Consider the following 24948-nt stretch of genomic DNA (forward strand, 5'->3'; position numbering starts at 1 on the left):
ATGAGAAGACATAGTTCACCAGAAAAGACAATAAAGCTGGGAAAAAGAGGAAGGCCAAAACAAGAGATGCATTGATTCCATAAAGGAAGCCACAGACCTGAACTTACAAGATCTGAACAGGGTGGTTCACAACAGATGCTATTGGAGGTCGTTGATTCCTAGGGTTGCCATAAGTCATAATTGACTTAAAGGCATGAAACAACAAAAAGCTGAGGGTAGTAGAGTCCTCAAGTAGGGATTGTACCACCTCAGTTTTGTTGGAAGTGGGGCAAGAGCAACTCCTGTTTTGTCCTTTTGTTCGTGCTCCAGAAGGAAGATAGAGCTAGGGTCCTCCAGATGGATAGGCTTGTTTACCTTTTTACCTGTGATGCTCTGACTGACTTCCTTCTGTCGCTAGACTGTGACTCCTTTAGGGAAGCTTACCTACCCCTCCTCCTTCCGCCCTTTCCATTCCATTCTTCTCTGGCCGTGAGAGAGGAGACATCCCTTTGTCTCTCTCTCTCTGAGCATGGGGCTGACTCCTACACGTGGGAGTTATGCCTCCAACTTAGCTAGTTAGTTAGAACTAGGTATGCCATTTCTATCTACTATGTATTTCTCTAAATAAAGTAGCTTTTCTTACTTTACTAAGTCTCCAGTCTCAGTGATGCTGTTGCAGGGTAAAAGTCTGCTTTCTTAGGCAAACACAAGCACACGCTGGCACACTCGCATTTCAACATCTGCTGTTACTCTCTGCTGCTGTGGTGCTGCTTTTAAACTAAATTAAGCAACACAACTACACACAATGCAACAAGTTTTCATGCGGTGACTTCTCCCCAGTCTATTATTATGTAGTGGCTATAAGCCTCTTGCTTTCTCATCCTTATACCTGGCACTCAACCCTACAACGTGGAGACCACACTGAGTTACTAGCCAACTCCCTGTCCCAGCTTGCAGTGTGTGTGTATATAGGTAGGGGAATAATAGTGGACTACACTGTAGGGTTCTCATCACAAGCCATAACTCTCTCTGCCTCAGTCATCCACGGTCCACCCCATCTTCAATATGGAAACGGTAATAATTGTAAAGCGAATTTCTTCTCTTCCTTCCAACTACAAACAAAAACGCTTATTTGCTGGGCATTCCCCCCATCCCCCCGACTCAGCCATGAAGCTTACTAGGTAATCCTTCGGCCGGTCACCTTCTCTCCGCACCTACCTCACAGGGCTGCTGTGAGGATAAAAATTGTGGGGAAGAACCATGTACGCCTCCTTGAACTACTTGGAAGAAAATAGGTCATTAAAAATAAATAAAAACTAGGGGGGGGAAGAATTCCAGTTTTTAAAATTAAAAGGTCACATAAGAAGATCCAAGTTTGAAAGTACTTAAAATGCTTCCATTTGAGGGGAGACAAGGAATGTGGCACGATGCTTCTACGTGATTGCAAGGATAAATTTATAGATTTTTCTTTTCTCTCCTACGAGCAACTGTCTCTGTTAGTTTCTGAAGAGAGATTAGCCAAGGCTTCAAAAATAATCGGGATATTCCATTGTGCAAACAAAAGCACCATCCAGCTAGAACCTTCTGACGTCAGTGGCTCCTCTTCCTCTTTATTCTCTTGACGCGCTACTTCGTCGCAGTTACTGTGCGAACTCTTTTCATAGAGATACATTAAAAAGGCACGCCCTCACTTCCGGTTTCTATCCTGACGCTAACCATAATGCCGGGCTGGAACCATAGAAAAAAAGTAGAATGACATTTAGCCTAAAGTTCCGGTAAAAATTGAAATCTTCCATTGCCCGAGTTTCTGTATGGACAGAGTAACATTGCTCTATTGGTGAGTTTAGCCAAAAAGTACGGTTGTGTGACTCTATAGCAGAAGCCTCAGGGAATGAGGAGCTTCTCTTTTTTTCAAAGCTCTATAGTCGAATAGAGACATCAATTCTATTGTATAGTTAAATCTATGGTTGGTAGGATTTTAATCTCAGTGGCACCAATAGATAGAGCAACGTCACCCTGCGACTTTGGGGAACCCATAGACTTACAAAGTAGACTTAACCATATAATAGACTAATGATACAATTGCCTAGAAATGAAACTTCCTGGCCACTTTTTCTGGTCTGAATGCTGATACAGTGACAACTGCTCGCTAGAACTAAGGGAATTAATTCAGAGCTTTATTACAGCTGCGACTGGGCAATAACCTCTTCCTCCCCCCGCAACTCCCCTACATAAAAAGGTAGAAGCAAAAAAATGAGTTGATTCTGTTTTTGTTAACTTGTGTCTCATTTTGTTTGCCTCCTTGGGCTCCTATTGGGAGGAAGGGCGGGATGTAAATTGAATTTATAATAATAAATAAATGTATGGTGTGAATGTGACCCTGGTCACTGCCCTGCAATCAGCTTAACATGAAGCTGACAGTTCAAAAACAGTCCAAGTCGAAACAGAGCTGTGTGACTCTAATATTACTAGCTCTATGAGCCAATGTGTTACTCTACCCTTATTACTTTTTTTCTCCATAATCTATGGCGGAAGCAGTTTTTTTGCACGCTGGCACCCCCTGGCGGCGAGATTCCCTTATTCTCGCGAGATGTGTGGCACGTCTAGCTGTTTGGGCGGGTGGTTTGAATTCAGAGAGCGGCTGGTGCTGCTGCAGGAAGTAAGAGAGGATTTTGTCTCTCGGGTGAGACCTGGAGATGGAAGACGGAGAGAAGTCGACAGAGCTCAGCGACGGTGAGACAGTGATGCTCTGTGACTCTCTTTTTATGAAGGGAAAAAGAGTTAATTCTCTTATTCTTCTCCATTAGGTGTAATAAAACTCAGCCACTGTCATGGTGGTAAAGCAGGGAAACCTCCAGACTTTGCTGGACTAAAACTCCCATCAGCCTCAGCCAGCATGGCCAGTAGTCAGGGATGCTGGGACCTGTAGTCCAATGACAAAAGTGAAAGGCTGATGGTCTTTCTATCTTAGCCGAAGACTTTGTCTGGGAAAGCATTTAGTACACCTTCTGTTTTAGTTTTGGTTTGCTTAGTTGTATTGTTGTTTAATAAGATCTGTTTTTATTTTAGTGTGCTACTTTGAATTGTTATTTTAAAAATAAAGTAAGACTGTAAGCTGCCTGCGCCTCTCCTTTTTGAAGCGAACAAGTGAGGTAAATCTTATAAACCGGCCTTCCCCAATGTGGTGCCCTACAGATGTTTTGGGCTACGACTCCCATCAGTCCTAGGCAGCACAGCTACTGCAAAGTGAAGAGATACTGTGGCCAACACTACAGCCCAGGAAAGGATAGGAGGCTCCTGGGACTGCTGCTGTTTTCTGCTCCCTCACCAGCCAAGAACACTTGGGGACACTGAATAACTGATTAAGTGAACTGTAGTCAGACCCCAGGTCCATCTAGTATTGTCTGCACTGACTGGCAATGGCTCTTCAGGGTTTCAGACAGGAATCTTTCCCAGCTCTTTCTAAGAAATGCCAGCGGTTCAGTTTGAGACCTTTTGTAATCAAAGCGTGTGCTGTGACTACTGAGCTCTGTCCCTGCCATGAAAGTTTCTTCCATAACAAATCTTTAAGGTGCTACAAGACCACCACCCATTCCCCAGCAGTAGACCCACATTGAATTTGTGAAGGCTGTGGAAGAAATGTACTGACTCCGATTCCGACTCCTTCATAAATGGCAAATGTATATTAACTAGTAATAACAAATTTACTGTAGTAAAATGGTAGCACAAGGCATTTCATCACCACCTCGTGAATCCAGAGCTTGGAAAAGTTACTTTTTTGAACTGCAACTCCCACGAGCCCAATCTCTGGGGCTGATGGCAGTTGTAGTTTAAAAAAGTAACTTTTCCAAGCTCTGGATTCATGTGGTGGTGATGAAATGCCTTGTGCTACCATTTTACTACAGTAAATTTGTTATTACTAGTTAATATACATTTGCCATTTGTGAAGGAGTCGGAGTTGGACAGCAGAAAAATAGAGGAGTCGGAGTCGAAGGTCTGGCTGCTGTTATTTTTTTTAAAATGTTCACTTCATTTACATTATATTGTTGTGGTCCTTATAACAATCCTTAGAAGTAGGTGGATATTATCCCTTAATCGCAGATCTGAGGGGTTGGGGGCTGAGGCCAAATGGCTTACAGAAGACTACTTGCCAGTTCGTGTTAAGAGGTAAGATTAAAACTTAGGGACTTCCTGTTCTGTAACTCAGCTGCTACAGCTTGTCTGTGTCCATGGAGGAAGCACTGATGTTTTTCACAGCAATTGTAATGCATGTACGTGCACTGGGAAGTATGATTAGTTGTAGCTTCCACCACACACCACAGTTCATGCAATCAACTATGAGTCAAGTGTTTTCACGCTTCCCCTGCCCTACCCTTATTGCCCCCCCCCCAAAAAGGGGGGGAAGTGTGATGGGGGAGAAGCCAATACATTTTTCATTCCCTCAGTTCTGTAGGATTTCATGGGGATGACTGTCAGATAAATTAAAGGAAAAGTATTTTTGTTTGTTTTATTCCATTTGTATGCTGCTTTTCTGCACAAGTGTGCTCAAAGCAGCTCACAACACAATAGGAAAATGCATATCAATATAATATTATAATAACAATCCAATGTCCACTCAACCACAATATAACAATCCAGACAAAGAATTCATTTTGATAATATAAATGTTATAATTGGAATTATAAAGTTGGAGGTCACTGATTCATAAGGTTGCCATAAGTCGTAGGTGACTTGAAGGCACATAACAACAACAACAAATGTTAAAATATTTCAGTGAAAGATTTGCAAACTAATGCTTTTTATTAACCCCAATAATGCTACTATATTTTAGAAAGTGAAAGTTAGTTTGTGACACACAGACAGGATGCCAGATATTTCTAGCACTGTTGCTGGTTTGCTAAAATATTGTGCTTTACAAGAAGGAGGTGTTGCTCTGTTTTTCCTGGAAAAAAAGGACTTGCTATTGCACTGTTTGTTCTAACTATTGTTCAGGGAAAAGCCATAGCTCAGTGGCAGAGCATCTGCTTTATATGCAGAACATCCCAGGTTCAATCCCTGACATCTCTGGGTAGGGCTAGGAGAGACTCCTTGCCTAAAACCCTGGAAAGCTGCTGCCAGTCAGTGTAGACAATACTAATCTAGATGGACCAATGGCCTAGCGTGGTATAAGGCAGCTTTCTATGTTCCTGTGTAGCGTTTAGAATTAGATATATATCTCTAATTGCATATATCCATTAGATATATTAATCTATTCTCTCTCTTTTTCTTTTCAGGAAAATATAGTACGGCTTCTCCAGATATAAACGACTTATGCTCTTGCATAAACACAAAGATTTCATATATCAAAAAGTCACTTCAGTTGAGAAAGATAGGTAAGATGATTTAATGCTCCCAGGTCATTTGTGTCAACTTTAGTTGAGTTGTTTGTGAGCTGAATTCAGCACAAAATGTTTTCTATGACAATTAGAGATGCATGGGATGAACATGAGAAGAATGCTTTTGAATTGGACCCAACATTGCTTTGCGATAGCATCCTGACTTCGTGACTACCCAGATGCCTCTAAGAACCCACAAGCAGTGCATGAAGGCAACTATTCCCTTCTGTTGTCTATAGCCATATCTGGTATTTGGAGGGGTTACTACTTCTGGATGTAGAGGACTCCATCTAAGTGTCATAGCCAATGGCAAGTGATGGATCTATCTTTCATAAATTAGTTTAATCCCTCTTTGTAGACACCTGGGCCAGTGCTAATCACTACATGGCAGTGGATTCTGTAAGTTAATCATCCGTTGTGAAGAATTACTTCCTTGTGTCTGTCCCAAAGCCCGCTTGCATTAGATGCAGATCTGCCTTCCTTCACATGCATATATGCAGATAAAGGCTTTCTGGGCCATTTTTTGTAGAGGGAAAGATTCTTCTCTTTGGGTAGCGTATCTGCTGTTTTATGATTGCCATGTGGAATGTGGTGTGCCAGGGTCATGGCTACTTACAGGATACTTTTTTGTCAGATAACTAGTGATATGCAGTGCAGCTCTCTGCATCTCTTTCCCAACACTGCCTCCCCTTCAATCTCATGACTGCATAATTCAGAATATTTTCCAAATTTCATTTTTGTGTGTGTGCCTGTGTGCAGAGGTTCTCATCTAGCCTGGTCCTAAGTTTTCAAGAATGCTTTTTGTATCCCATATTCTTTCTTAGCAAGATGCAAAAAGTAGAGAAACACAGATACATATAACAGCCTATTAACAGTAGAGGTTCTGCAGTCCCCCTCTCCTGCAGTGAAGAGCACAACTAGCTGGGACTTTTTGTTTTAAGGAAGCAGGGGAGAGCTGTTACTGTGTGCCATCTAAGGCTATCCTCGCTTTGTTTTGTAAGATGCTTTGAGGGCCCTGTTTTGGCCCTAAAGCTGGGTGCCAATTTAATATTTTATGCGGGCAGGATATGTTGTTGTTAGATTATATCCCACCCTTTCTCCCAGTAGGAGCCCATATATGGAACAAGATTATCGGGAACTAATGCTTTGGGGTTACTTGAAGATATGAAGGTCCTGCTTGTGGACTTCCCATTTGAGCATCTGTTGGCCATTGCAAAATCAGGAATGCTGGACTAGGTGGGCCTCTAGCCTGATCCAACAGGGCTCTTCTTATAATTATTCTTAATTGGCCTATTGGTAAACCTTATGCCCAAATTATTATATTTTTACTGCGATTTTCATTTGTTTTAAACACCATATTATTTTGATTGATGGACTGTTTTATTGATTGATGTGTCAACCACTTTGTGACCATCTATGGTGAAAAGTTGTCTGTCTATCTATCTATCTAATCGAAAATAACATTTTAAATGAGTTGTTAATTATTGAATTGCTAGTGGTGCATTGTAATGGTTTTATTTTATTATGGGTGCTGTACTGTTGGTGTGTTTAGTCTGTTTCTTTGTTTCTGAACCACTTTAGTTTATGTGAATCATTTTGAGCACAAATGTTTTGAAGGAAAATGTGGTATATACATAAACTGATTATGACTATTACTGGCATCAAAAGGTGAGTATCCCCCAAAGGCTTAACCAAGGCTGCGGTACACTTGGGCAGGATAGTTGCTGTGTTGTGAAATTTAGGGGATAAGGGTAGAAGACTTCAAAGAGCAAGAATGAAGTTTTGGTTGGAAGGAGTGGTATGTGTTTAACATACTCAGATTTTTCTCATGACAACTTCTTTGTTTTCCACATCGACAACTTGTCTCCCTAATTTTTCAGACCAGGAACCATCATTGAAAACAGTGCTTGGTAAGATAGCCCATGAGATGTTTCTTTTAACCAACATCCTCAATAAGCTGGAGCTGGAATTCCACCATCAGGAGAGGCAGCAGAGTCAACTCAAGGTAATCAGTATTAAAAGTTGGGTTTTTTTTAATGGGGGCATCTTTCCAGAGGTGTAAATGATGGTGCACATTTGAGCTATTAACGTGCTTGCATAAACTACTTAGTTTATTGCACACACAAGGTGGGAAAACCTCTTGAATTGGGGGAGGAGGTACATAAGGCGATGTGTGAGGAAGAGCACAGAGGACTTGGAGAACAGTTCCTGAAACAGAAACCTCAGGGCCAGGGCTCAGTGGCAGAGCATCTGCTTTGCATGCAGAAGGCCCCAGGTTCAATCCTGCCACATAGGGCTAGGAAATGTTCCCTACCTGGAGAACGTTTCTGGATGTAATCCTGGAGAAACGCTGCCAGTCAATGTAGATCAGGGGAACCTTTTTGGCTCTGAGGGCCAGATCTTTATCTGGTCCCACCCCACAGGCGAATTTTGAGTGGTGGGACAACCCACGTGTAAATCACATGATGTCATTATGGCATCGCATGGTTGAGAGGTGGGCTGGCCCAACCTCCTGTCAAAATCCCTTTGCATGGGTTGGCTGTTGGGTGCTTGGGAACTGCTGCCCGTCCTCTGGCCCAGGCTGACAAAGCGCTTCTTTCTCCCCTTCCCATCAGCTGATATGGGGGGGGGAGAAAGAAGCCTGCATTTTGCAAGCATCAGCTGCATGAGGGAGAAGTCCCTCTCACAGCTGATTACTGCAAAAAAACAGGTCTGCTTGCTTTTACTGCGTGCACCTGTTCATAGCCAAACTGAGCAGGACTTGACACACACCCCGGCCACTCATCAGCTGTTATGTGCGGGGGTTAAATCCTGCTGCTTTATTGCTGGGAACAGGCCGACACAGCCAACACAGAATTACCAGTGACATCAGCTGATTGACAAGTGGGCATGGTTTGCAGGAAATGGCCACTTGGGCCAAACTGGACCCCCTGCCGGGCTGAGATTGGCCCATGGGCCGGAGGTTCCCCACCACTGGTGTAGACAATACTGAGCTAAATGGGCCAGCACTTTGACTTAGGATAAGGCAGCTTGTTATGTTCCTATATTCCTCTATCTGAACATCCAGATTTTTAGAGCCTTTTACCCCACTATACATACTGCTCCTTTTTCCCACCCATGAATCATGAGGACATGATTTTTTTTTAAATGAAAGGGTTTTTTTTGGCCTGATAAAGCTGCCGGGCAGTTTTCCCCTTTCTCTGTCATGGCATTAACTGGCAAGCATTTGAAATCAAGACTGGGATAGTGACATGCTGTTATTTCTAGCTGGGGAAACAGCTCATTTGTACAGGGGCTGATTATGACCTTTTTCTATCTGGGCAGCTGGGGGAGGGGGGGATGGTCCATAAAACGCCAGTATCTGTTAAGGCCAGAAAAGAGAGTGCGATCGTGTATTTTTAAATTCCCATTAGGGCCCTTCCAACAGGGCCGTGGAGTCGGTGTCGTGGAGTCGGAGTCGGAAGCAATTTTGGGTGGAGTCGGAGTCGGTAGAAATGGACCGACTCCGGCTTCAAAATAAATTTTGATTGACAAATTTTTTAAAATATAAATTCAAAATGTCAAAGAAGCTTCCCATGAAGTCAGCTGTAGTTGAGCATTTCACCATAACTCAAGATGGAAAACATTTTGTGTGTCAGTGTACGACACAGGACCCAGATGAAGACAAATGCTGTGATGCCAAGATCAGTGCATATTCAGGCAGCGATAAAAATGCTCCTATGAGAGCTTCCAATTTAAAAAGACATTTACAGCCCTTTCCAGGGCTGTGGAGTTGGAAGCAATTTTGGGTGGAGTCGGAGTCGGACAGTAGAAAAATAGAGGAGTTGGAGTCGAAGGTTTGGCGTACTGACTCCACAGCCCTGCCTTCCAGTCTGACCAACTGAAACGATCTGATAGAAGCTTGTTCCTGTAAACAGATGCAGTTGTGCAGACGTGTCCTCTCAATTGTGTTAACTCTCTTTGCCTAAGAGAAACGTGCATTCTTATTTTCAAAAACAGCTAGCTGGCTGCCCCTCTTTAACAAAGGTATTGGGGAAACTGACTGTATTTCACCACAGATCTAAATGGGCAATGGATGGATTTTCAATTTTTAAAAAAGTGGATGCTTTCCGATACCATGTTATCCCATGTTGAAAAGCCATTATGCACTTACAAAGTTGACTGCTTCTAGATCTGCATGTGCAGTTTTTAAAATGCTTGTGTGCCAAAGGATGGAATTTGGTCCTACCATTAAAATCTTTTTAATTGCCAAAAAGCATTAAGACTCTGAAGTATGGAGTTCTGGACACCTAAATACCATAGCAGTAATTCAGAATCTGTTGTTAAATTTTTTTAAGGCCTACCTAATGGTACATTGAATGCCGTGTTATGAGGCAGGAGTGGGGAACCAAATGCAGCTGTCGAGGCCCAGCTCTCTCTGGAAGGGCAGGGAGTGGGAAGGCATGAGTTGCAGACGCCTCAACTGCCAGAAGGCGTGGAAGATCCAGCTGTTGTGTCTATTCCAGACATTCAGGAACAGAGTTTGTTAGATGCTCCGCCAATTCCCACGGGTGACCCAGCCCCCCTTGGGGACAGCGCTCAGCCTTCAACCATCCCAACGGATCAGTTAGGGGAGGATTCCGAAAGAGCAGTAACTCCTCCTTCACCAAACCGTGAATTAGCAGTAACCCCCCCCCTTCGTCCCACAGTAACTTAGAGACGCCCAATGCTTCTCAGCCTTCTACTTCCTGGACTGTTGATAAGGACCCTGTTTCGTCTGATGAGCCCATGGAGGCTCGCCCCCCTTCACCTCGCTCTCGGCGGCGGGAAAAGCATACCGGGCAGAGGGCAGGTGTGCAAAGGAGTGAGAGATTGCGCTCAAAAACTTTCCCTATATAAGTCTGCTGAGTATTGAGGGGGGTGTTGAGTCAACTTTCTTCTTACGTTGCAGAGCATGTCCAGAGTGTAGTTAGGGATTCCTAGTGAGTTAATGTAGGGTTTTCTATGAAGCGCACTGCTTTTGATGTATCCATTACTCTAATAAAACGAGATTTACTTGCACCAGCGTCTCAGTCTCCTGGTATCGACTCTGGACGGGACAGCAGCCCTCCAGAACTCCCTACCTGGCCCTCGGGCATCTTTCCAGGCCACACCTCTCATTAGCAGTGCTTTTTACTTCAGGTGCTCTTGCCTGGCTGGAATGTGTTTCTTGAACTCTTACTTGTCTGGATGGATGGCAGAGGAGCGTGTGCAGAAACAAGGCTACTGTACAGAAGTAAAATTTACATTTGTTGCTCTGTCCACTTTTGCCTCTAGCTCTGCCCACCACTGGCATGTGGCCCCTGGAAGGTTGCCAAGAAGGGAATGTGGCCCTTGGGAAGAAAAAGCGAGGCTTTTCTCTGTTTGTCTTGGGAGCATAACCTTATGTGTTGAGTTAAAATCCAAAATACCCCAGATAATAGCTTTCCAAAGATATTTCAGGCCCAGCGGCCTTAATTTATATGAGGATGTATCTTCTATTGTACAAGGTTTCGTTAGAAGCCTTGCTTTTGAATTTGAGGCCGCTAAGAAACTAATCAGAGAGAGGATCTACTCTAGAGACACAAGCGGATATGGGATTCATTCAGAGTACCTGTCTTCTGTAATGTAATTAAATTACACCATGAGTTGCGGGAATATTTTGCCAAACTTAACCATAGACCTTTACAAAATTGTAGTTGTAAACTATATCATCAGGATATTTAAACAGTAGATTCTTGGTGTTTCTGCAGAAGTGATGTATATGAAAACAAAATACTACAAAGGTCAGTGAACAATAAATTTCGTATTGATGGCTGTATAAGGATCCAAGAACGTGATTGCTTGTGGAGCTATTTAAGACATTTTTCCAGGATGCAGACCCTGGCAGGATTATTCGCTGCTTAAGGTTGATGCAGTGGTAGCTGCCCATCTATTGCCATGTTTTGACTTGTTGAGGTGATCACTTGAGCTGTTTTTGAGATGCCAAGGGTTTTGATTGATGGTCTAGCTTATTTTATACATGTTATATTTGTTGAGCCAAACCTCACATGGATTTCATTTTTCTGTGTTATATTTTTTCCTTTTGTGTGTATTTAGTGACCTTTGATTTCAGCATATTAATTAAAACTGGGTAGCCAACATAGTGCCGTCCAGATGCTGTTTGACTACCACTCCCTCCATCTCTGGCTTTTGGCTGTGCTAGCTACGGCTGGGCACATTGGCTACCCCTGAATTAAAGTATTGTCTGACTGAGACCTTGAATACCAGTGGTTATTGGGAAAAAAGCAAACTTTATGCACCAATTAAATAGAAATTTAGAAACAACTGCTGGGAACATCAACTGGTGCATGGTTCAGCCTGGCCTTGGTGCTGCTGGACCATAAAGTCTCTCAACTCTATTTGATTTGATTGACCACTTACAATATATAAAAATATTTTGAAGCAGCTTACAGTAAGAGTCAAAGCTGTATAACCTACATTGCAAGATATATCTACAAACAGAGCTTGGAAAAGTTACTTTTTTTAAACTACAACTCCCATCAGCCCCAGCCAGCATGGCCACTGGATTGGGCTGATGAGAGTTGTAGTTCAAAAAAGTAACTTTTCCAAGCTCTGTCTACAAATAATAATATTCGAAGCAGAAAAAAATCAAAATACTAAAAAATTACTGAGCAATACAATCTAGTAATTAATGGTTGTGTCTTGGTGGCCATCTTCCAGGAGAAGCTCTGGCCCAGAGGCAGAATGCGGCCCTCCAGGCCCCTCTGTCTGGCCCTCTGGATGCTCCCCAGCCCATATCCTTCATCAGCCCTGCTTCACAACTTCCTTGAGTGTTTTTGCCTGGCTGGAACATGTCCTTGAAATCCGACATTGCCTTTTGCTTGCCTGAGTGGAGGATAGTGAGGGGTGTGGGTAGAAACCAGCCTACTGTACAAGCGTAAAAGATACATTCAGTACTCCACCCAGTTTTGCCTTTGGCCCCGCCCACCACTGGGATGTGGCTCCCAGAAGGTGTCCTAGAACGGAGTGCGGTCCTAGACTTGAAAAAAGTTCCTTGTCTCCTGCCATGCTCAAAAGAGAACAGTAAGCGGGGATAATGAGGAGTTACGGTTCCCTTTTCCTAAAAGTAATAAACTGGTTCTCTTCACATTCCCCATATTCCAAGAGTTCCCAACCTCTGCAACAAAGCCAATGCTATCTTAAATTGCAGGAGCTCCAGGAATCAATTGAAAGGGACTATCAAGAAGCTCAGCATCTTGGAGAAAACATGCCTATTCACCTGCCCAGAGCAATCCCAAACAGGTATGTTTCTTGCCATCAAGCCAGGGATCTCAGTCCTTTAAGCAGAGGCCATCAGGGCTTTGGGATTCAGCAATGTGCTATTGCAGTGATGTTCACTCCAAAGGGGCACAGCAGATACGTTGCATGGTGCTTAACAGCAACCACAAAGGCAGTTAGTCAGAGATGGAAACGGTGTGGTGGTGGTGTCCTCCATCACTCAAAGACGGTAAGGATATATAATTAGAGAAGGCGGACAAAGGCATTGCCGCTTGTCTTGCAAACTGTAACACACACACACACAAATCAAAATTTGTATCTTAGACCTAAGCATTGAAACCTGACTGGTCCACACACTGCTTCATTTATACCATTTGTGCAGTTCTTTGATTTGGAATTAGAAGTTCTGGGGATGAACATTTGAGAGCAAAGTTTACTCATGTTAAGTCACAGGCTTAAAGATGTGCTGTCTGAGAGTGAGGAAAAATGGACTAGCCTGAAGGATTAGAAACTTGGTTTCTGAAAAACAAAACATAAAAGCTGAGGTTTTCAGAATAATAATAAAATGCTGAACTGTGCTCCTAATATTGGTTTCTATGCTTACCTATGCAGAATGCACATAGCCCTGGTCATTCTGCATTGCATCGGTCAGCCACATGGATTCTTTTGTTGTTGATTCCAGCAGCAGGAGTTGGCAAGGATCCAGCATCTGATTCACAAGTTTTCTCAAACAATCCTCATCGTTTACCAGTTCTGACTGAAAACAGTTTTCATTTGTGTATGCCTCCTTAAGAACTGTTCAGAAAGCACTCCCATCAAGAAATAGTTGTGTGGGAATTGATTCCAGGTTGATGCCTCCTTTTGTATGATGTCAGCCAAAAGATGAAAAAATAAAGATTATTTTTTAAAGAGATCAAACAGATTCAAACCAAAGAATAGTGTCTCTCTGTGCATCTAACGGCCTCTTCTGCTGCAACAAATGTGTTAGTCTTTGGCCTTATGGATGCCTTAATGCTTAATTGTGGTTTGTTTTAAGCATTGCATCCAAATATCTAAACCTAGCCAACCTTGCGTGATCTAGATGTTGTGGGACTACAACATCCATGACCATTGGCCATGCTGGCTAGGCTGATGGGAGTTGTAGTCCAACATCTGCAGAGCACCACATTAACTCTGCCTGATCTAAATCATGGTTAAATATTACATCTTGCCGAGCTAACCATTGTTAAGGGAGTTTCTCCAACTCTCTGCCAAGTACCAGTACATACCCTCTGGGGACAGGGCTTAGTTCAGCAACCTAAACCATGATTTTGTTGCACTTGGTAGATCTTAACCAGATTGGTGCTTACATTGGCTCAGCTTTTTATCTGCACCCTGTTGTAGATGTTTTGTTCATTTTCATGCTTTTTTAACCCAGTGGCATTTTATTCTGTATTTTCCCCCCTCCCCATCTCTCCAAAAAATGCCTATCTTTGACGGGACTCCTTTGCCATGAAAAATTGGCAGGAGTTAAGGAAATCGTGCACATTTGTTGCATCTGCAGTTTCAGTCGGAGTAGATGGGCTATAACTTATCTGAAGTGGCAAAGAGAGGAAACTTGTCAAGTGTTCTTGTGGCTGCCTGTGTGATAAGCCTTTCTTGTCCACTCTGCTTGCTTTGCAGCACCGTGAGCTTAACTGTGGAGCAATGCAAAGATGTTGAGGCTGCCCGTGGAAAGAAGCCAGCAAAAGACCCCAAGAGCATTAAAGAAGCATCTTTCATAACAGCAGAGGAGTTTGAAAATGTTCCTGCGTAAGTAACCAGTTCTTTTCTTTACTGGAGAAAAGTTTACCTCCACTGTAATATGTCTAGAGCAGAGATCGCCAGCTTTTTAAGCCTATGGACACATGTGGATTTTGGAGGAAGTGCTATGAGCACCACTTCCACTGGACATTTCTCTCACTCCTCTCTTGGATCACCCCCCCACTCCCAAAGGTATAGAAAGAGTGTGTGTACACACTCTTAGCTTTTCCAAGAACTCTTAGTAAAAATTAGATCCAGCAGAATTAATCCATGTCTTGAAAAGCACATAGAGCTGAAAGAGGAAATAGGAAAGAGAGTCACTCTTCCAACTTCCTTCTTCAGTTTTATATACCTTACAAGGGAGAAAAGGGTAACCATCCTCACCATCTCATGACAAAGGGGGCAGTAAGTGTGGGGTGTGTGCATGGAGGGCTCAAAGGCTTTGTGGGCACCAGTGGAAGACCTCAAGGTTGAAACAGTCTCTTTAAGGGGAGTGGTTTGGGTGTAACACAGGAAGAGGCCTAAAGGGATATCTTTTTATGTAACTCCTATTAAGTATTATGAGAAGGAAAAGCAATTAGGTTTTCCTGTTTTTTTTACTTCCTTTTCTTTACAGTTTGTAGAAGCAGAGTTAAAGTTTGTTGTAAGCAAAGTTTGTCAGTTAATAAAAATAATCAGTGTTAAAGAAAGAAAGCCTCCAAGAACCACTGTTTCTGTTAAGAAGAGCTTGGCTTTTGCAATAGGGCACCATTGCACCCATGGGCACTACACTGGCAGCCCCTGCTCTAGAGGCTTGCTGTGGCCAAAGTGGCTGATTATTTCAGATCAGTGAGTGAACTTCCTCCGTGTCTGCTACTCTTGATAATATGCTGTTCTTTCTCTTTTTTCCGTTTTCCTTTGGGATCTGCCCAATTTTTTAAAGAAACATTTAAAGGTAAGTATGTAAACATCATGAACCCATCCTGCTGCCTTTTAGAGCATAGGTGGGGAACCTGCGACATCCCAGACATTGCTGGACTCCTGGCGTCCCTCAGGGAGATGACCAATGGTCAGGGATGACGGGAGTTGTGGTTCCAACGGCGCAGATTCTCCACTCCTGCTTCAGAGGACTTCTTACTGCCACAGCACTTTTTGAAAATTGCAGTGTCCTTTCAGAGACTTCCCCGCCCCCCACAACATCCCTTTTACAGTCTCTATCGCAGAGAGAGCCTGGAGGGAGCTGGTAGGTGCCTCTTGCAGTGTGGCCCGCGCCACATGTTCAGCAGCCCCAGGTATTCCCCTCCATATGAAAGCCCAGAGAGCTCTGCACCTGAACATTTTTGTACTGAAAGCTGTCAGTGTCGTGCAGTGCTGCTCATATCCAGGAACCCCTCTTTTTCTTCTTCTTGGTTTGCCCTCCTAAGCTGTATCATGGAACCCCCCGGAGCTGGAAAACGCTGCTTTTTTTTAGGAGCGCTTCCCCCTGCCCCTTTGTTAAAGCTGATTTTAGATTTTTTTTTCTCCTGCATACATTCATGTGAGAATGATCTCTTAGATTTGGGTTTGTTTGTTCATTTTTCTTTTTCTTTTTCTACTGTAGTTTTTAATATCTATGTCAATCGAAGCTTCCATCCCATTGCAAATAGCAACCAAGATCTCTTCTCTCTCCCCCACCCATTCCAATTGCAACCAGCCACAGACAGAGTGTAACCCCATCCCAACCCATGCCAGTTATTTTTATTTGAAAAACCTTGTGCACTGGGGCTAACAAATGGTATGTGTAGTTTGGCCCCAAGAAGATAGAGAGCAAGAGGAGAGAAACAAAACTGGAGAGAGAGAGGGTGTGTCAAGTAGGCTAGTAACTCAATGGAATATTATCACACGCTAACTTCATTGCTTGGAGGCAATACAGATTTATTTGTATAGATTTATACATTGCTTAACATTTTTAAGGGAAATCTCTAAGCAGTTTACAAGTGTCATACAATATTACAAATAAAAAACAAAATGACAAATGGATTTTTTTAAAAAAAATACAGTAGGGCCCCGCTTTACGGCACTTCGCTAATGCGGCGGTCTCAGTTAGACGCAATTAGACTAAAGCCCCACTCATACGGCGCTTGTTCCGCTTTTACAGCAGTTTGCGGGCATCGCGCACCATTCTGTTCAATGAGTTTCGCTTTTCAGTGGGGGTCTGGAACGTAACCTGCTGTATGAGTGGGGCCCTACTGTATCAGTGAAAAACACCGCCATCAGTAGCTGAGCCTTTTGCATATGGCTTTCTCTCTCCAGTAGCTTTTCAACCTATTGATGATGGAAGTTCTTCATTTTGTAAAACCCAAGCAGACACTTCTCACAAAAGCGTCCATAATTTATTCTACACCCTCTTTGGCTTAATACCGAGCTGAATGAAAAGTTAATACAGTTGAGCTCCAAGGTCCTCTGTGTAATGAGCAAATTGTAGAGCAACGTCTGACTCATAAGGCTGAGGCAATTAATGAGACAGAATTAATCATGGTGCCCGTTTCGGCAAATGCTTCTTCTGTCTTCTCCCCCCCACTCCCACTCTTTCCATTTAGCAGGGCTGATCCTCATTTCTTTTGATGGAGCTGACTGTGGAGCATTATACGCCTTACTTATTTCTGTCTCCCATGATTATTGTTGCAATTCGCTGTGGCTGTTCCAGGCTCCCTGGATTCCCTTTTCTACATTTGTCTCTCTTGAGGGGGAGTTCAGCTAGTCATCGTCCCCCAACCCTGCACGAGGGGAAGGCTGGGTTGCGATGCCATGTGAGCTAGCGCTGCCCAGTGCTGTTGACATGTGCAACCGTTCATGCATTCGTACACTTCGTTATTATTGGATAGCTTATCCTCACTTCATATCCTCACTTCACCAAGAGGTCCCAGTGCAGGTTACAACAACATAAAAATACATATTAAAATCAATTAGATACATTTATTTATTTGTTATATTTATATCCTGACCTTCCTCCCAAAAGGAGCCCTGCAGCAAACAGATGATAAAGCACTAAACATACCTTAAAAACAAGACACCTTTTAAAAAAACCCTTAAAACATCTTAAACAATTCCAAGTACAGATGCAGACTGGGATAAGGTACCTACATAAAAGTCTTGTTGAAAGAGGAAGGTCTTAAGTAGGCGCCAGAAAGTCAAGAGATTATGCCTGTCCTAATACTATGTATGTACAGTATATGTAATGTATAGTCAAAGGGCAAGGTGAGTCTTCAGCATGTGATGAAAACCTATACAATGAAGGTGCCAGTTGAGCCTCTGTGGGGAGGGAATTCCACAGGTTAGGGGTGACGACAGAGAATTTAGTTATTTCTTAATTTATTTGTACTTATAGCCAGCCCTTCACTGGATGATCTGAAGGCAGGTTAGGAAAAATAATTGCAATTTAGCACAACTACAGATGTTTTTAGCTACTGCTCTTTCATCTTTCTTCTCTCTCTTCTTTTAACTTTAGTTCCCGTCTGTTTTCTCCGTCTTGCTGCAGGCATGCCTTGCTCCCTACCATTGCCGTATATCTGTCCACTCCTTGTCTTTTGCCCTTTATTTCTCTTCCGTCGGCAGCTGAAGGTTTTCACATTTATTAACCTGTTGTCCTTATACTTCAGCAGCGCTCAAAGCTTGAGGGTTTTTTTCCCCCTTGAGTTTTGGTAGGTAGTATATTTCTCCAAGCACCTGCCAGCCAATCTCATTTTCATTTTATACCAAATCTGTGGAGGGAAAAGATGTGGAAGGGAGAGGAAAATAACCTAAAGATCCATTGTGACCTGATAGACTTTGCACTCTGTTTCAGACTGTGGGCCGTGAGCTTCATTCAGGTGGTCTGCAGCGTGCCTGCATGAAATACTTGTATTGATTTTTAATTGCATTTTTATTGCTTCTTTTATTGCTTAGATTGTATTTTATTGTATTACAGTCTGAATTCCATGGAGTGCAAACTGTAGCACAACAAAATACAATAAATAAGAAATGAAAGCCACAAAAATGCAGCATCTAGCATAGCAAGCACATTACAATGCTACAACGGGCAGAAAAATCATTAAATGATCCAGCAATTTTGAAGGGGTCCATGGGGGGGAAAAACGTTTGGAAACGTTTGATTCAAAGCAGCACAGGTAAAGGTGAGCTCTGTGTCTACTTCCTGGGTGGTCTTAAGGCGAGCTGCTTTCTGTGTTACTGTCTTTGTCTACACCTGGACATACATGCACTTGTGTAGGCACTTGGATGGCTTTAAAAGAGGATTAGGCACATTCAGGGAGGATAAGGCTGTCGGTTGCTAGCCATGACGGCTATGTTCTACCTTCATTGGCGGAGGCAATAGGCTTCTGAATTCCAGTTGCTGAGAATTGCAGGAGAGAGTGCCGTTTCGGGCTTCTCACAGTGGTCAGCCAGATAACCATGGGAACAGGATGCTGAACTAGAGGGGCCTCTGGCTTGACCCAGCAGGGCTCTTCTTGTGTCCTTACATGTACTCAACAGATGCATGTCCGTTTTGGGGTCTTGAGCTCAGAGCCACAGCATGGGGCAAATTACACTTGTACCGAGGGGACAACCAGTCAAGAGATCAACCCTTGAGATCAAAAGGGTTGTATCTCAAGTTGGTCTACTCTGACTATGACTCCTTGCAATTGATGGACATGACTAATTTAGGTGCATTCATTTAAATGGGTCTTCTCCTAGTGGATCTTAGCTGGATGCAGCCCAAAGAATTTACACTTGATTAGTGTTCAGGCTGTTACAAAGACGGGCTATGCAGGCCGCTTTCAAATTGGACCAGCAAGGTAGGGTTTCAATCTAAGGGGCGGTAGAGATAGGAAGGATCTAATTCCAAACAGGGAGAGGGAAGGAGCAACAGAGGCAAAGCGGACGTGTGTGGAACGAGTTGGGTGGGAGCAGGAGGTTGGAAGAAGATGGCGCTGGCTGGCTTTGCTTAGAGGATTATGTGGAAGAAAATGGAGTGGACATATTGCCTCTCCAGGACTGAAGGTGGAGAAAGGAGGCTGCTCCTCTGGGGGGAGGGGGAGGATAGGCCCATGGACTGTTGTGGGTTCCAAGCCATTAGGGCTGCTTGAGTGGTCTGTGGTGGAAAGCAGGCTGAGCCCTGCAGATTCATTCCTGAGGCCTCATGCAGTGTGGAACTTCCTTTGGTCAAGGCTTGGACTGGGACCATAAGGCAACGTCTTCTCTTAGCTCCCTAACTATACCTGGTGCAAAATAACGGGGGGGGGTAAGCAGAAAAGAGAAGAGGAGCCCACATGCCTTGGGTTGAAGCAATCCAGAACTGGAACAGCCTAAGTGAGGAGAAGACCCGCGAGGACTTACCAAAGGCTGCAACTCAGTGGCAGAGCATCTGCTTGGCATGCAGAAGAACCCGTATTTTATCCCTGGCATCTCCAGGTAGGCCTGGGAGACACCCTGCTTTGAAACTCTGGAGAGCCACTGTCAGTCAGAGTAGACAACACTGAGCAAGATGGGCCGATGGGCCGGCTCAGTAGAAGGCAGTTTCTAATGTTACTGTGTCCTGAGAGAAGGGCGGTAGCTCAGTGGTAGAGCATCTGCTTTGCACGCAGAAGGTCCCAGGTTCAATCCCTGGCACCTCCAGGCACAGCTGAGAAAGGCTTCATGCCTGAAGAGATGCTGCCAGTCAGTGTAGACAACACTAAGCTAGATGGACTAATGGTCTGACTCGGGCAGTTTCATGTATTCCTATCACTGCGCATGTGCACAAATGTAACCTTGGAAACTCGGAGGAGAAAACTCAGCTACCTCAGGGGAGAAGTTTACCCAAAACGAAAGTGGAAAAGAATCTAGGGTGCTGAGGGGGTGGGTAGGGGGCTGGATCTAAGTTTATGTACACTACTTGGATCTAAGTTTTTCTACCATCGGAGAGGAATGCAAAGGTATATGGCGTGCAAACAGAGGGCCAGAGACAAATATCTGTTGGAAGGTCTTAGCCTTAAGTTGTGAGCTTATGCGTCTACCAGTGACCACCATGTATTAGGCCAGGGGCTTCCTTCTACAGCGCTCTGACTAAATGTTGCTTTAGCCTCAGAGACCCAGCCCTTCCCTTTGCCATTGATCCAGATAAACAAACTTCACGGCTTCATACATTACTATTGCTGCAGGTGTGTATGCTTATATTGTGTGGACATTGTACAGAAATGTCTGATTTCCCTGTTACAAGTTTGCTGTGAGACAGGCGGGCTCTGCAACCTTTTTGGCATAATCCTGCAAGTTTTCTGTTGCACCAGGTAACGGTAACCAGCTTTCTTCTTCTTTAAAGGTACATGAGAGGCCGTCTAAGTTACAACCAAGTCAACGCAGTCATTCAGGAAATTAATAAGGCCGTAGTTAGCAAATACAAGATCATGCGCCAGTCTAGTAAAGCCATGTCCAGCGCTATCAGGAACCTCTACTTCAGATTCCAGGAAGAAGAAACCAAGGATACGAAGGGTAACTTCTAATCTTCAGTGTGTATTTCTGCATGCCAAAGGTCCTAAATTCAATCCCCAGCATCTCCAGGTGGGTTTAGGAAGAGCTTTTGCCTGAAACCTTGGAGAGCTGCTGCCAGTCAGTGTAGACATTACTGAGCTAGATGGACCAACGGCCTGACTCTGTGTAAGGCAGCTTCCTATGTAACTACTCTGGGCTATTGCACTTGTGTGTATGAAAACAGCAATAATTAAAAGGTTTGCTCTTCCCACCCCCAAATTAGATTGCTGGAGAAAAAAGGTTGGGCGGGGGTGGGGATGAGGATGCGGGGAAGACCAAGAGTGGGGTTTTGTGTGAAAGGATGTGTGAGCTTAGTTTTGCCACTGATCAGTAATTCTTGGGTTGAGCGTGTGCTCAGAGGGATCCCCTTCCTTAGAATATGTCTGCCTGGCAGAGCTCTGGTTGGTGGATCTTAGTGTTATCTAAAAAAAAAAAAAAAAGATCTTGCATATTTGAAGTCTGCTGACCCCTGACATATATAGGAAGTCAAATGGACTTGTCAAATGGCATGTCAAGTGGATTTTCCACCCTGGACTCCAAACTATCTTGAACCAGCCCTGCTGCCATCCCGGTGCTTTCTGAGCGGGCTGGAGTAAGTGCAACTATGCTATTTCTCTGGTCCTCTCTGCCTCTCTCTGTCTCTCACGGAACATGCCTCCCTCCCTCCTAAACACAGGTGCAAACATACCCTCCTTCTCTCTCTCTTTCTCTCTCCCCCTCCCTCCCTCTCGGTCACACTGTTGCTTCTGTGCTGCAGCTGCCTTTGCACACACACCCATGTATATTAGGGGATTTATAATTGAAAGGAATGGGGCTGCAGCACCATAAGTGAGGCCTGGCTTGTGATATATGAAGGGAATGGGGGCTATGGGGTGGGGTGATGACAGGTGAGGCCCAGCTGGGAAGGCACTCTCCATGTGGCAAAGGAGGGTTTCTGTGCAGGCAATTTGCTGCCTGCTTGTCTGGCCCCGTCCCTCAGCACCTTCCTGGCCTTCCCCTCACTCTCTCTCTGTCTCACACACACACGCCCAACCAACTGTCCCGCTCACAGGCCATGTCATGTGCATGGAGAGAAAATGATAGGAAGGGTGACCCATCACTCACAGCTGGCTGTGCACGCTCACAGGAACTCTAGCGTGGTGATAGTACAGGGAGACATAAATAAAATAAAATGAAAAGTCAAAGTCCTCTGTATCGGATTGAAATGGGCTGTGTGTGTTTCCAGGCGAATTCTTCATCGTCGAGGCCGACATAGAAGAATTCACCCAGCTGAAGGCAGACAAGCGTTTCCACAGCATCCTGACCATCTTGCGGCACTGCAAGAGAGTGCGAGAGATCCGTGGCTCATGCCTGGTTCGCTACGCCGTCTGCTGAGATGCTGTCGGAGTGTCTGAGGCTCGGGGTTGGCGGGGGGCGGGGTCCCCAAGGACCGTGCCAGAAAACAGAATCCTCACTTTTTGAGTTTACACAGCAAGTGTGTTTGTTTGCGTCTCTTCCTTCCTCTCCTTATTAATGTCACAGAAGGTGGGTTGTGTTTGTATTTGTAATCTTAACTTTCGTTTTCTGCAAGGTATGAAGCCATCTGTTCCGCACGTGTTTGTTGTTTAATCCTCTGCTTTCAGTTTCTACCTATTAAGCTTGAGTAACATTTTGTAGTAAAGCAGAAGCTTGATGGGTTGAATGGACTGAACCTTGAATTACCCTTAAACTTTCTGAAGCTTCAAGTTTAGAATTATTGAAATGCCAATAAAAGGGTTTAAGCACTGGGCAAGTAGGAATCCTTGTGACCTTCCATTGTCTCTGGGGTGCCTCTAGTGGACAGATCTCAATTGTTGGATTCCAAAGAGTATGTGAATAAATATTGGGGGTGCGTTCCCCATTGAACATGAAAGACGGTGGGGAGAGAGTGTACAGAAGGGAGTTCTGTTTATCGGAGCATCCAATGAGATCACAATTCACCTGGGGTACTGTGTTTGTTTCCGGATGCTGCGGTTTAACTAAGATGGAATTCGCTCCCACAAGAGGAGGTGATGGCCACCAACTTGTATGGATTTTTAAATTGTATGGATTAGACAAATTCATGGAAGAAAGGACTATCAGTGGCTACTAGCCATGGTGGCTATGCTCCGCCTCCATAGGCGGAGGCGGCTCGCTTCCAAATACCGGTTGTTGGAATCCACAGGAGAGGAAAGTGCTCTTTGCACTCCGGTCCTGTTTGCGGGTTTCCCATGGGCAACTGGTTGGCCACTGTGAGAACAAGATGCTGGGCTAGATGGGACACTGGCTTAAATCCAGCAGGCTCTGCTCATGCTTTTATCAACAAACTGGTACCAGTCCAAAGGGGGGATTTAGAAAGGTCCTATGAGGAAAGGCTGGAGTTGGGTTTCCATTTTCAGTCATGCCTCTGTGATGCCACCTCTTTCCACCAAATCCCTCCTCAGAGCCCACCTTTTTTTTCCTGTGAAGCCATTGGCACAGACCCCTAGTTCCCATGCCCCATTGCAGCAGCCCTCAGTGTTGTTGGATGGCAACTCCCATCAGTCCCAACCAGCATGGACCAATGGTTAGGAATATGGGAGTTGGGAGTCCAGCAATATCTGGCAAGCCCCGACTATGTGCCCAAATGCCTCTACTTCCAGTGGCCACATGTTGTCCTCTATTTACTCCGCCACCATGTCCCAGTTCATGAATGGCTGTAGCTCAATGGTATAGCATCTGCTTTGCATGAAGAAGGCTCCTGGTTTAATCTCTGGTACCTCCCAGGTAGGACTGTGAATGACCCCTACCTGAAATCCTTGAGAGCTGCTGCTGATTGATGTAGATCGGGGTAGCAAATGTGGTGGACTCCAACTCCCATCCTCACTGATCATTGGTCATGCTAGCTGGAGCTGATGGGAGCTGCAGGCCAAGAACATCTGGAGGGCACCATGTTGTCTACCTCTGATGTAGGCAGCACTGATCTAGATGGACCCAACGGTTTGACTTATAATAAGGCAGATTCCTATCTTCTAATTTCTCCTTCCTCTGCTGTCTTCTAGACTGTAAGCCCCTTGGAACAGAGAACTCCTTTCTCCTTCTGTGTAAAGTGGCAGGTTCACTGATGGAGTTGTATACAGTAATATCTCATTTAAGGAAGTACTTGTGTTCCTGGACATTACTTCTTTAACAGAAACTTTGGTACCAGAGGTAGGAATAACATGAAAAGAATAGAGATAGGTTCCTACACCACAAAAAGGAAGAGTTCAACATGTTTCAGCAAACTTTTTATTCAAAACTAACAATACGCACATGTGAAATGAAACAACCAAATCAGGCAAGCCTTGCATACGGACCACTTGAAAGCTTCTTCCAAAATGCATTCAAGGATGCCTGCCTTGCCCTTTTTATCTGATCATGTAGCATCTTGCTACAGCAAGCTAAAGCTTTGAGCACAGTTCTCTCCATACACTCGAGCAGGCAGGCAAGGGGCAGCTACTACCACCAGCCTATGCTTTCTCTCCCTCTCCACCATTCTCCCCTACACTTGAGCAGATGTGTTTGCAGTAAACAGTGCTTCCAGGGCACCTGAAGCACTTGTTTACTGTGGAGGTGCCTGCGCCACCTTGAAAGGAGCCCTATTCCAGCCATGGGTGAGAGCTGCCTGCAGCGGCCCCAATCCAGTAGAGAAGAAGCTACATTCTGACTATGTCAGAGTGTACGCCCACACCCCTCACCCAAAAAAGATTTTGTTACAAGAAGCTTGTTTCCTGGAGGATTTGTTAACTGAGGTATTGTAAATAAATCTAACAGAGTAGACAATGGTAGATGGTCTGATTCAGTAGAAGGCAACTTCTTATGTTCGATGTCTTTACCCAAACTTTGCATGTTGGGTCCCTCCCCAATCCCCATGCTCCTCACTAGCATGCCTCTCTTAACTTGTAACATTACAATGGTCCAAGAATAGGCACATCATGTCTGCCTTTTCCCTACATGTAGATCATTTTATTTATTTATTTATTTTATTTTATGTATTATTTCAATTTATATACCGCCC

The 24948-nt window shown here is 44.2% G+C and overlaps 1 protein-coding gene across 1 annotated transcript; it reads left to right on the top strand.

The window, feature by feature from the left end:
• The first annotated feature begins 2558 nt into the window (after positions 1–2558).
• SKA1 (spindle and kinetochore associated complex subunit 1) lies at positions 2559–22686 on the top strand. The gene is made up of 7 exons (XM_061607422.1): positions 2559–2712; positions 5253–5351; positions 7235–7359; positions 12565–12656; positions 14295–14423; positions 20707–20876; positions 22141–22686. The coding sequence occupies exons 1-7, from the start codon at positions 2676–2678 to the stop codon at positions 22287–22289; spliced, it is 801 nt and encodes a 266-aa protein (XP_061463406.1). The 5' UTR covers positions 2559–2675; the 3' UTR covers positions 22290–22686.
• Positions 22687–24948: the final 2262 nt, after the last annotated feature.

Source organism: Rhineura floridana, chromosome 1, assembly GCF_030035675.1.
Source record: "Rhineura floridana isolate rRhiFlo1 chromosome 1, rRhiFlo1.hap2, whole genome shotgun sequence".
In the NCBI taxonomy this organism is placed as follows: Eukaryota; Metazoa; Chordata; class Lepidosauria; order Squamata; family Rhineuridae; genus Rhineura; species Rhineura floridana.